Source organism: Panthera uncia, chromosome X (assembly GCF_023721935.1).
Source record: "Panthera uncia isolate 11264 chromosome X, Puncia_PCG_1.0, whole genome shotgun sequence".
In the NCBI taxonomy this organism is placed as follows: Eukaryota; Metazoa; Chordata; class Mammalia; order Carnivora; family Felidae; genus Panthera; species Panthera uncia.
The window spans coordinates 44,464,354-44,478,054 of record NC_064817.1 but is presented as its reverse complement, the minus strand read 5'-3'; the positions used below and the strand labels follow the sequence as shown (position 1 = coordinate 44,478,054).

At 37.0% G+C, this 13,701-nt stretch overlaps 1 protein-coding gene across 3 annotated transcripts in view; it reads left to right on the top strand.

The window, feature by feature from the left end:
* PHF8 (PHD finger protein 8) overlaps nucleotides 1-13,701 on the top strand; it is a 94,242-nt gene that overhangs the window by 68,023 nt on the left and 12,518 nt on the right. For all 3 annotated transcript variants that reach the window (XM_049644619.1, XM_049644620.1, XM_049644621.1), the window contains one exon: nucleotides 11,264-11,359. In XM_049644619.1, coding sequence (XP_049500576.1) covers nucleotides 11,264-11,359 — 96 coding nt within the window. The remainder of the gene's footprint in view (nucleotides 1-11,263; nucleotides 11,360-13,701) is intronic.

Sequence of the window (13,701 nt, the reverse complement as noted above, 5' to 3'; positions counted from 1 at the left end):
ATTTTGTTGAGGATTTTTGCATCTGTGTTCATCAGAGATACTGGCCTGTAGTTTTCTTTTTTTAGTGTGTTCATCTGGTTTTGGTATCAGAGTGATAGTGGCCTTGCAGGGTGAATTTGGAAGCTTTCCTTCCTCTTCTGTTTTTTTTTTTTTTTTTTTTTTTTGAATAATTTGAGAAGAATAGGTAGGTATTAATACTTCTGTAAGTGTTTGGTAAAATTCACCTGTGAAGCCTAGAATTCACCTTTGAAGGTCTTGGAGTTTTGTTTGCTGCAAGTTTTTTGATTGTTGATTCAATTTCATTGCTGGTAATTGGTCAGTTCATATTTTTGTATTTCTTCATGATTCGGTTGTGTAAGGTTATATGTTTCTAGGAATTTATCCATTTTTTCTCAGTTGTCCAATTTGTTGGCATATAAGTGTTTAGAGTATTCTCTTACAATCTTTTGTATTCCTGTGGTGTGGTTGTTATTTCTCCTCCTTCATTCTGATTTTGAGTTCTCTCTTTTTCTTGATGAGTCTGGCTAAAGGTTTATCCATTTTGTTTATATTTTCAAAGAACCAGTTCTTTGTTTCATTGATGTGTTCTATTGTTTGGTCTCCATTTTATTTATTTCTGCTCTACTCATTATTATGTCTTTCCTTCTACTCGGCTTTGTTTGTTCTTTTTCTATCTCCTTCAGGTGTAGGGTTAGGATGTATATTTGAGATTTTTCTTGTTTGTTTAAGTAGGCCTGTATTGCTGTAATCTTCCCTTTTAGAACACCTTTTGCTGCATTCCAGTTATTTTGGACAATTGTGTTTTCATTTTCACTTGTTTCCATATGTTTTTAAAATTTCCTCTTTGATTTTTCGGTTGATCCATTCACTGTTGAGTAGCATGTTATTTAGCCTCCATGTATTTGTGCTTTTTCCAGAGTTAGTCTTGTGGTTGGTTTCTAGTTTCATACTGTTGTAGTCAGAAAAGATACATCATACGATTTCAGTCTTTTTAAATTTATTGAGACTTGTTTCATGGCTTTACAGGTGTTCTATTCTGAAGAAGGCTCCATGTGCACTTAAAAAGAATGAGTATTCTCTTTTTAGTTGGAATATTCTGAATATATCTATTAGGGCCATCTGGTTCAATGTGTCATTCAAAGCCATTGTTTCCTTGTTGATTTTCTGTCTGAATGATCCTTGCATTGATCCTTACTGCAGATCCTTACTTTGTTAATAGTTGCTTTATGTATTTAGGTGATTCCATGTTGGGCGCTTAAATATTTACAATTGTTCTATCCTTTTGTTGGATTGTTCACTTTATCATTAGGTGGTGCCCTTCCTTGTCTCTTGTTGCAGTCTTTGTTTTAAAGTTTATTTTGTTTGATATCAGGGGTGCTTGAGTGGCTCAGTCAGTTAAGTGTCCAACTCTTGATCTCAGCTCAGGTCATGATCTCACAGTTCATGGGATCAAGCCCTGCATCGGGCTCTGCGCTGACATCACGGAGCCTGCTTGGGATTCTCTCTCCCTCTCATTCTGCCCCTCCCCTGCTCATACTCTTGCACTCTCTCACTCTCAAAATAAATAAGTAAACTTATAAAAATGAAGTCTATTTTGTTTGACATCAGTATTGATACCCAGCTTTCTTTTTGCTTCCATTTGCATGGTAAATGTTTTTCCATCCTTTCACTTTCAGTCTGCATATATCTTAGGTCTGAAGTGAGCCTCTTATAGATGGGTCTTGCTCTTTTATCCATTCAACCACCCTGTGCCTTTTGGTTGGATCGTTTAGTCCATTTACATTTAAAGTAATTATTGGAAGGTATGTACTTATTGCCATTGTTATTTGTTTTTCAGTTATTTCTGTAGTTCTTTTGCTCTCTTCCCTTGTAGTTTAATTGCATTTTTGCGTGATATGCTCAGATTCCTTTCTCTTATTTTTTGTGTATGTATTACAAGTTTTTGATTTGTGGTTACCATTAGGTTCATAATAACATCTTATGCCTATAGCAGTCTATATTAAGTTGATGGTTGCTTAAGTTGGTACCCACTTAAAACATTAAATTTTTACCACTCCCCATGTTCTATATAACATCATACTTTACATCCTTTTATTTTGTGAATCCCTTGACTGATTTTTATAGATATAATTGATTTTACTGTCTTTGGGCTTTAACCTTCATACTGATTTGATAAATGATTTATGTACTACTTTTATTATGTGTTTGCATTTACCTGTGAAATTTTTTCCCATTATTTTCTTACTTGTGATTAAGGCCTTCTCTTTCCACTCAAAGAATTCCCTTTAACATTTCTTGCAGGGCTGGTTTATTGGTGATGAACTCCTTTAACTTTTTTTTGCCTGGGAAATTCTTTATCTGTCTTTCTGTTCTGAATGATGTCCTTGGTGGGTTTGCATATTCTTGGTTGCAGGTTTTTTCCTTTCAGCACTTTGAATATATGATGCCACTCCCTTCTGGCCTGACAAGTTTCTTCAGAGAAATTAGCTGATAACCTTACGGGGTTTCTCTTGTATGTAACGGTTTCATTTTCTCTTGCTACTTTTTAAATTTTTTTTTTTTCAACGTTTTTTATTTATTTTTGGGACAGAGAGAGACAGAGCATGAACGGGGGAGGGGCAGAGAGAGAGGGAGACACAGAATCGGAAACAGGCTCCAGGCTCCGAGCCATCAGCCCAGAGCCTGACGCGGGGCTCGAACTCACGGACCGCGAGATCGTGACCTGGCTGAAGTCGGACGCTTAACCGACTGCGCCACCCAGGCGCCCCTCTCTTGCTACTTTTAAAATTCTCTCTTTATCACTGCTTTTTGCCATTTTAATTATCATGTGTTTTGCTGTGGTCCTTCTTGGGATAATTTTGTTGGGTACTCTCTGTGCTTCCAGGATCAGGATATCTGTTTCCTACCTCAGATTAGGAAAGTTTTCAGCTATTATTTCTTCAAGTAAATTTTCTGCTCCCTTCTCTCTCTCTTTTCTTCTGATTCTGTGATCCCTATAATGTGAATGTTATTATACTTGATAATGTTATTGAGTTCCTTAACCTATTCTCATTTTTTTTCTTTTTGCTGCCCAGCTTGGTTGCTTTCCATTACCGTCTTCCAGATTGCTGATCCATTATTCTTCCTCCTCTAATCTGCTATTGATTCCTTCTAGTATATTTTTATTTCAGTTATTGAGTTATTGGCGTCTGACTGGGTCTTTTTTATATTTTCTGGCTCTTTGTTAAAGGTCTCACTGAGATCCTTCATTCTTTTCTCAAGTCCAGTGAGTATTTTTATGACCATTACTTTGAATTCTCTTAACAGGCATATTACTTATCTTCATTTAATTTAGCTGTTTTGTTGTGGTTTTGTCCTGTTCTTTGATTTCATACATATTCCTCTGTCTCCTCATTTTGTCTGACTCTGTCTTTGTTTCTATCTATTAGGAAATTAGGCTACAATTCCTGATCTTGAAAGTAGTGACCTTATGAAGAAGTGGTCCTGTGGTGCCCTTTAGCACAATGTCCCCTGTTCACCAGAACCAGACAAGTTAGAGGTGTCTCTTTTGTGGGTGGGTGTGCCTCTACTATTGTAACTGAGCCACGTATACCTTCAGTCCACTTGGTTGCAATGACCTACTCTGCCTACTTTGGGCACACAGGGCAGGATTTGGTCCCTGTGCTGTTAAAGGGCCTGTCTGGGTTTGCCATGGGCTTATAAGTTGGGTGGTGTCAGTAGTTACTTGCCTGCCCTCAGCTCATCTCCTGGGGCTGTAGTCACATTGACCCACAGGGCAGTCTCTATATTGTACTCCCAGAGGCTTTCATTGATCCGTGGAGCTGAGAGTTGGACAAGATGCCTACCCCCAGTCTAGGACTGATGGGCAGGGCACTATCTCTGTGCTGCCAGTTCTAAGGTTCAGGCACTGGGACTGAGGGCATACTGATGTGTATGGTTATCTTCCCTTCTCTCCCAGACAGTAGTCACTTTGGACTGGTGCTTTTCTCTGCTGGGGTTCCTTGCAGAGCATATTGGGACAGGAGTAGCTTTGGAGGGAGACCTGTCTCTTCAGTGGGGTAGGTTGGATGGACCGACTGGCAGGAGAGCATGGGGGAAGGGCACATGGTGCTAGCAAGATAGGTAGACAGTGTTTACACTGGTTCCCACAAGTGACCTGCTATCCACACTGGGGACAGGGAAAGAGAAATGGTGCCTACCAACAGTTTTGTTCTTGGAGACGTCTCCTAAAAATTCCTGCTCCTCTAGTGCAAGTTCTGAGATTAGTAAATAAATCTTCTTCAGTATACCCCAGGTGCTTTTCAAACTGCTGCTTCCGTGCTGTATCTTGGCCAGGTTATTTGTTTTACTGGCCCTTGAAGGGCTGGGTCCCAGTTCCCTATTGCCCTCCAATTCTCCAGAATATAATATAGCTCTTCCCAGGATCTAAGCCCACTGGTTTTTAAAGTACCTGGAGGTAAGCCCTGCTGAGTGTAAAAACTCTCAAAGTGAAGCCCCACTTGTTTTCAAAGCCAAATGTTACAGAAACTCGTCTTTCCAGTGTGGGTCCTCTGTGCCTCGGGTGGGGTCTGATCTTCTCACTTCTTTGTGCTTGTAGTGTCCCTTCTGTTTGTGATTAGTCTCATCTCCATCCCTCCTACCCTTTTGATGTGGCCTCCTGTTTACAATTAACTGTGTAATGTCTGTTCTACCAGCCTTTGGTCATTTTCAGTGTCAGTTGCACTGATGTGGCTGTTACCTTGGTACGTCTGTAGGACAAGCAAGTTCAGGATCCTCCTACTCCTCCATCTTCTAACTTTTGCTCCTTTTTTTAGTTGTGCTTTTTATTTCTTAAGTGTTGAGCTTTGAAATTTCTTTATAGTCTGAGTTCAAGTCTCTTATCAGATATATTTTCCCCTAGTCTATAGCTTGTCTTTCATTCTTAACACTTTCTTTCTTAAAGTAAGCACTTACATTTTCTAGAAAAGTCCAGTGTCTCAATTTTATTTATTTATTTTTTAGAGACTACAAGCGAAGGAGAGGGGCAGAGGGAGGGAGGGAGGGAAGGTGGGAGAGAGAGAGAGAGAGAGAGAGAGAGAGAGAGAGAATGAGAGAGAATGAATCTTAAGCCTGACATGGGACTCGATCCCACAACCCTGGGATCATGACCTAAGCTGAAATCAAGAGTCGGACACTCAACCAACTGAACCACCCAGGCGCCCTTCAATTTTATCTTTTAATGATTATGCTTTTGATGTCTCCTTTAGCAATTCTTTATGTAAACTCAGGTCATAACAGTTGTCTCTTTTCATCTAAAAATGTTACGGTTTTACATTTCTATCCATGATCTATTCTGACTGAAGTTTTACATAAGGCATGTTTAGGTTGAGGTTCTCGCCCCTTTTTTGGCATATGGATGTCCAGTTGTCACAACACCACCATTTGTTTAATAGACTTTTTTCACCATTGACTTGCATTTACACCTTTGTAAAACGTCAAATGGCCAAATTTGTGTGGGTCTGTTTCTGAATTGTTTCATTCTTTTGCACTGATCTATGTATCTGTGCCTTTGCCAGTACTTCATTGTTTTGATTACTATAGCCCTATAGCAATTCTTAAGATCAAGTACTATGAGTTCAATTTTGCCTTTCCATGTAAATTTTAGAATTAGTTTATCTGAAGCCACAAACATTTCTTCTGGAATTTTGATTGGAATTGTATTTAAATGTATAGATCAGTTTGGTGAAAATTAGCATCTTTATTTTTCATTGAGGTAAAATTCACAAAACATGTAATTTAACCATTTTAAATTGTACAATTCAGTGGCATTTAGTGCATTTACAGTGTTATGAAACCGGTGCCTCTCTCTGTTTCCAAAACATTTTCAACACCTCAGAAAAACTCCCCACATCCATTAAGTGATTGTTACCCTGCTGGTAACACTCATCTCCTGTTAATCACTAATCTGCTTTCTGTCTGATTTCTTTCTTGCCCATTATAGATATTTCATATAAAGTAATAATGTAATATTTGGCCTTTTGTGTCTGGCTTATTTTGTTTAGCATAATGTTTTCAAGGTTCATCTAAGTTGTAGAATATATCAGTATTTTGTTCCTTTTTATGGATGAACAGTATTTCATTGTATGGATATGCCACAATTTGTTTATCTGTTCATCTGCTAATGGGCATTTGGGTTATTTCCATCTTTTGGCTATTATGAATAATGCTGCTATAGACATTTGCGTCTATGTTTCTGTGTGGATATGTTATGTTTTCATTTGTCCTGAGCATATACCTAGGAGTAGAATTGCTAGGTCATATGATAATTCTATGTTTAAGTCTTTGAGAAATCACCAAACTATTTCTACAATGACTGTAAGACAATTGGCATCTTAGATATATTGAATCTTCTAATCTATGTATATGGTATGTTCCTCTGTATTTAATCTTTTTAAAATATCTTTCATCAGTGTTTTATAGATTTTACATACAGACCCTGTACATGTTTTGTTAGATTTATCCCAAAGTTCTGTATTTTTGGAGATATCATGAATGGTACCTTTTTTAACTTTTGGTTTCCAATTGTTAAATGCAGTATGCATAAATATGATTTTGGTGTATTGACCTTGTATCCTGCAATATTGGTATATTAATTTATTCTAGGAGTTTCAAAAATATATTCTTGGGATTTTTTGTATAGATGATTATGTCATGTGCAAATATAGACAGTCTTATTCATTTCGTTCTAATCTGTAAGTCTTTTATTTCTTCTTGCCTTTTTGTTTTGGCTAGAACTTGAAGCACTGTATGGCGAGTGAACAACCTTACCTTGTTTCCAATGTAAGGGGGAAAACACTCAGTCTTTTCATTATTATAATATTAGCCATAGGTTGTCAGGTTAAGGAAGTTCATTTCTATTCCTCTTTTGCTGAGTTTGTTTACGAGTGGGTATCGAATTTTGCCCAGTGTTTTTGTTCTGTCAATGGATATGATCATGTGGTTTTTCTTCTTTTGTCTATTAATATGGTAGGTTACATTGATTGATTTTCAAATATTGAACCAGACTTAAAATTACAGTATAGACCTTACTTGATCATGGTATATTAATATTTTTATATATTACCAGATTCAATTACTAGAATTTCACTGAGGATTTTTGTGTCTATGTTTATGATTGATACTGGTCTGTAATTGTCTTTTACTCTCTGACTTCAGTTTTGGTATAAGGGCAATGCTGGCCTCAAACAATGAGCTGGGAAATACTCCCTTCTCTTCTATTTTGTGGAACTGGTTGTGTAGAATTAGTGGTTTTTTTTTTTTTCTTTTTTCAGGTGTTTAGTTGAATTTGTAAATGAAACCATCTGTGCCTAGAGACTTCTTTTTCAAGTTTTAACTATGGTTTTATTTTCCTTAGTAGGTATTATTACTAGTAGTAATAGTATTAATACTACAAACAGAATTGTTTGTAGTATTCTCCTAATATCCTTTTAATGTCTGTGATGTCTTTAGTATCTCCCTTTTTATTCTTGATATTAGTAATTTGTGTCTTGTCCTTTTTCCTGTGTCATTCTTGCTAGCATTTTATCAGTTAATGGATCTTTTCAAAAGACCTACTTTTGGTTTTATTTAATATTTACTATGATTTTTTTTATTACTCAGGATTTAGTCTATGTTGATAATTTTGCACTGTGAACTTGATAAGAATGTATATTCAACTATTGTTGGGTTGAGTGTTCTAAAAGTTTCAATTAGATCAAGCTGATTGATGATGATGTTCTATATCTTTGCTGATTTTCTGTGTACTTGTATCAATTACTGAGAGAGAAGTGTTGAAGTCTCCCAATTAAAATTAAGGATTTGTCTATATCCCTTTTTAGTTCCATAAGTTTCTACTTCATGTACTTGGAAGCTCTGCTATTAGGTGCATCCACATTTAAGATTGTTATGCCTTCTTATTGAGTTCAACCTCTTGTCATTATGTTAGTTCCCTTTATGTTCCAGGTAATTTTTCTTGGTCTGAAGTTACTTTGTCTGATAATATAGTTGATCCAGCTTTCTTTAATTAATGGTATGATATATCATTTTCTTCCCTTCTTCCTTTTTATTTGTGTATTCATTCATTTATTCATTGATTCATTTATTTTTACCATGACCCAGAACTCAGCCTGTATCCTTTATCTTTGGTTCCCAAGTGATATTTGATTCACATCCATACAGAATTAAGAGAAAAAAAACTTGAATCTGTTCTCACTGCTATTCACTGAAATAATTTAGAATAAGATGAAGCCTCATTTCTCTAAACTGAACCAAGAGGAAACTTGTATTCACTGTTTGAAAAAAAGAAAGGAAAATAAGCTTCTAAGATTGAACTGATTCATTGGAGGTCAGGAAACCGCTGTACACTTCACTTATTTGCAGAAAAATGCAAATGGATACAACCACATAATCACTTAGTGTAATTTAGAATTCTGACTTCAGTGCTTACAGGGATGTGGCAGGACCATACTGGTGCAGTCTGGTGGCAAGAATATTAATCATGAAATCTTACTGTGGAACATGTAGCCCAGAGAATGTCTCCCACAAATCCATCAGGAGACAGGTATGCTAATATTCCTATAGGGGGCCTTGATGCCATCCCTTGGGGAAAGGAGAAGTCATGGGTGGTAAATGTTAGCACAGTCAGAAATAATGAGTTAGATTTACACACAGAAACATACAGATTTTAGATGTAGTACTGAATAAACTAAGAAACAATGGCATTTCAACAAATTAAAAATGCACACAATGGTAGGTATTTTTCAGGGGAAATTTAAGTTATTGTTCTGTCCTTTTATTTCTTACCTATATGATTTCATTTAAAGTGAGTTTTTTTGTAACCATTTACTTGAGTTATATGGTGTTTTAAAAAATCCTTATTGATTATCTATTTTTAGACCATTTATGTTTAATGTAACTAATGATATGTTCAGATGAAGGCTTACCATTTTATTGTGTCATTTATATTTGTTTTCTCTTTTTGTTTCTCTTTCTCATTTCCTCCCCTCATTTGGATTATTTGAATAATTTTTAATATTTGATTTTAATTTATCAATGAGTTTTTTACTATGTTTCTTTGTATAACGCTCACTTTTAAAGAGACTGTCTTGTCCCCATAGAATGTTCTTGGAACCCTTGTCAGAAATTCAATTGACTATAGATGTTGGGGTTTCTTTCTGGACTCTCAATTTTATTCCATCATTCTATTCTTTTTCAAGATTGTTTTGGCAATTCCAGGTACCTTGCAATTCCATTGGAATTTTAGGATCAACTTTTCCATTTCTGCAAAAAAATGCCATCAGTATTTTGATAGGCATTTCATTGAATTTGTAGAATGCTTTGGATATTATTGCCTCTTAACAATATTAAGAACTTCAATCTATGAACATAGGCTGGTTTTCCATTTGTTTAGGTCTTCTTTAATTTCTTTCAGTAATGTTTTGTAGTTTTCAGTATATAAGTCTCATACCTCCTTGATTAAAATTTATTATTTGCTTTATTCTTTTTGATGCTATTGTACATGGAATTGTTCTCTTAATTTTCTTTACATATTGTTCTTCTAGAAACACAACTGATTTTTACATTGATCTCATAATCCTTAAACTTTACTGATTTCTGTTATTAGCTCTCATGATCCTTAAACTTTACTGATTTCTGTTATTAGCTCTAATAGATTTTTGAAGATTCTTTAGGATTTTTCTGTACATAGCATAAAGTCATCTGCAAATAGAGTTTTATTTCTTCCTTTCTAATTTGATGCCTTTTATTTCTTTTTCTTATTTGTTCTGGATAGAACTTCCAGTACAATGTTGAATAATAGTGGTGAAAGTGGGCATACTTGTCTCATTCTTGATCTTCAGGGAAAAGTTTTAGCCTTTCACTTTTGAGTATGATGTTAGTTGTGGGTTTTCATAAATGTCTGTTACTGTATTGAGGAAGTGCCCTTTTATCTGAGTGTTTTTTATCTTGGATGGGTGTTGGGTTTTGTCACATTCTTTTCAACTGAGATGATCATGTCTTTTCATTTTATTAATGTGTGTATTATATCAACTTTCCTTTTTTAGGAACTAGAAAATATATTTTTGTCATTAAGTCTTAAATGAATTTAATTTTCTCTTTCACACAATTTTTTAAAAAATCCTTTTTTTCTTTTTTTTAAGTTTTATTAAGAAATAATTGGTGTACAGAATTGTATAAATTTAAAGTATACCATATACAGTATACAGACTTGGCTTACATATATTGTGAAATAATTACTACAGTATACTTAGTTAACATCCATGATCTCATGTAGTTACAAAAAAAAAAAAGAGGTCCCACTAGAAGGAAGTACAAGACTGTATTCCTCTGATGAAGTAGAATTCTACAGAAATTTGAAGCTGGTCATTAGAAGATGTGGGAGTAGGATCATTAGGAAGAAGTTTCACTCTCACTTTGCTTCTCTTTTAGGTTTAGCAGCAGTAGTAACAGAGTTGACTTCAGTAGGATCTATCTAGACCATTTTCCCATTAAATCCTATAGGTGTTACATGTGGTTTATGAGGAGAGTATGATAAAACTGGATGTTTGTATGTATGTGTATAGGATGAGATACTTGTATATGTGTGTTTTGTCATTCAGATAATTCATTTCCAGTAATCTTGTTGCCAGTTCAGTTGTCACTCAGCCCAGATGGTCTTTTTGTTCCCTTTCTGTAAATAATGTGCATAGCATTTCTTTTTCCATTTCAGCCAACACTTATTGATTGCCCACTCTGCATTGTTAGGCTCCCTTAATTTGAAATCAAATAATACATATCCCTGTCCTCAGGGTAAATCAGGGGTGACCTATTTACTTATCAACTCTTAAATGCTGTATAACAAGTAACTCCAGTAGAGGTATACCCAGGATGCTCTGGAGAGTTGAGGAGGCATTTCAGTCAGACTGGGAGAACAAGGAAGGCTTCTTTAGGTAGTGAATCTGGAGCTGAATTTTGCAGGGTCAGTAAAGTAACTCATAAGGTTGCTCACTAAATGGATGTTGAGAATGAATCAGAATTAGGTGATGCTTGGAGAAGGACATTTGCAGCAAAAGTACAAAGGTAGAAAGACATGAAAAATATGTGGCACATTCAGGGGTTCCTGCCTTTGTATATGAATTAAGTAAAGAGTCTACTGGTAGGAGTGGGAGGAGCTGAAATATAGGTATCCATCTGTCTTCATGCTTCTGAATGAAATCTCAGTTTACCCTGCTTTTCCCTTTCACTACAGTTTATCCTTCCCTGGAGTCTGACGATGATGACCCTGCTTTGAAATCTCGACCCAAGAAAAAGAAAAATTCAGATGATGCTCCATGGAGTCCTAAAGGTGACCCAGTATTCTGTCCTTAAACTCTGTAGGTATGGTTTGGGGAAAATAGGCTGGGGGTAGTTGGGATATTTAACATAAGGAGACATGATTCAGTCATTCATTTGTTTATTCAGTAAACATTTGTTGATTACCATCTGTGTGCCAGGTACCGTGTTAGGGGCTGGAGTAAAAATGATCAGTAAGACACATTTCATGCACTCAGCTCAGCATAGCCAGAGGTAACGAACCATGTTGCTTCTGATATTATATGGCTTGAAGTGAAAAGAATACCTTGAGGGACACCTGGGTGGCTCAGTTGGTTAAGCATTCAACTTTGACTTTGGCTTAGGTCACAATCTCACGGTTTGTGAGTTCCAGACCCACATAGGGTTCTGTGCTGACAGTGCAGAGCCTGCTTGGGATTCTCTCTCTCTCTCCCTCTCTCTGCCCCTCCCCCACTCATACTCTTGTGCACACTCTCTCTTTCATTATAAATAAATAAACTTTCAAAAAAAGATCTTGAGCATATTCCAACAAGCAGTCTCAGACTTCTGAGAACATTCTGCTACTGTCATCCCAGACCTTTGGTAATAAATAATTTTGTCAAATGAAGGAAATTCTGCTGACTGCCTAACTCCACAAGGCCCAAGACTCCTTGGACTGTCACCTATACTGGCTCAGAGGCCAGCTCTGAGGAAGGAAAAAAGAATGGTCATTGAGTTGAACATGGAATTTAGAGGGTAATTTTATTCATCTCATTGGTTCGGTGGTTTTCACAGTGGAGTCTGTGTCAGTTAGCTTTTGCTGCTTATTAAACTATCCAAAACTTAGCGGCTCAGAACAGTAACGGCTGATCATTTCTCATGATTCTGTAGGTTGGCTAAGCTATTGTCCTAGTCTGGACTGGCTTGGCTGGGGCTGGATGGTCTAAAAAGATCTTCCTCAGGGGTCTTGACCTAATTTGGGGTGGCTAGGGCCTCCCCATGTGGTCTCTCCTGGTCTACCAGGAAGCCAGCCTGAGCTTTTTCACAGGATAGCAGAAGCATGTCCAGTAGTAAGAGAAGGAAAGCCCCAGCTTACCAGCACTTTTCAAGCCTCAGCCTGTGTCATGTTTTCAATTGTCCCACTGACCAAAGCAAGTTACATAGTCAAGTCTCAATTCCAGGGTTGGAGAAATACATTACATCTCAAGAGAGAGAGGAGAGAGAGAGAGACAACTGCAGAATCCTATGCTACAGGGAGATGAGAGCAAATTGAAAGCCATTACTGCAGCAGTCTATCACAGAGGGTGCTGGCATCTCAGTTACCCATGGTTCCCCAGGAAATAAAGATCCTGCTGGCCCCACCCATCCTTATTTGGCCTTTCTGCTGTTGGCTTGGGGTTGGGGGACAAGGGTGGCAGAGTAATCCTAGGAAGTGTTCTCTTAGTGAGCCAGTCAGCAAATGTTACTTTTTTCTTTTTTAAGTCCTATTTTCTGATTGTATTTTTTCATATAGTTTCTGGCTGATTAGCAAAATAGAAAAGTGGGAAAATATGGAAAATAGAGGAAAGTGTAAAGAAGAAACCACCCATGATCCAGTTACCCGGAAGCAACCACTGTGTTAATGTTTTGACACGTTTCCTTCAAGTCTGTTTTTCCTATGTATTTCTTTTTATGGTTAAAATTACACTGTGTAGAGACAGGCCTATATCCTGCTTTAAGCTTTTTTTTGTCTTTTAATCAAATTAATGTGTATATTTGGTAGCAAATCAAATAGTACAGAGGAGTTTAGGATGAAATTCAGTGGTCTTTGCCCCTGCTTTCCCCACTTCCAATCCTGTGCCTGAGAGGCAACCTCATAGTTTTTTTTTTTCTGGTTGTTACCTCCAAAATTCAAGATAATAGGGTTTATTTATACCACCATTCTTGATGTACCAACTTAGTCTCTATTTCTCTGTCTCTCAGCTTCTGTCAGTCTGTCTTGATTATCCACTTTCTAAGATACAGACATTAGTACTCCTTCCTGCTTCCCACTTCTCATGAACTGCACATTTTTGTTTACATTGTCAAGGTTGTTAGCATTTACATTTTCTTGTGATAAATACTCTATAGTAACTAGCGGTTGACTATAAAAGTTGAAAACCAGTAAATATACCTGGCCTTTTAAATCAATATTATTTCGGGGCGCCTGGGTGGCGCAGTCGGTTAAGCGTCCGACTTCAGCCAGGTCACGATCTCGCGGTCCGTGAGTTCGAGCCCCGCGTCAGGCTCTGGGCTGATGGCTCGGAGCCTGGAGCCTGTTTCCGATTCTGTGTCTCCCTCTCTCTCTGCTCCTCCCCCGTTCATGCTCTGTCTCTCTCTGTCCCAAAAATAAAAAAA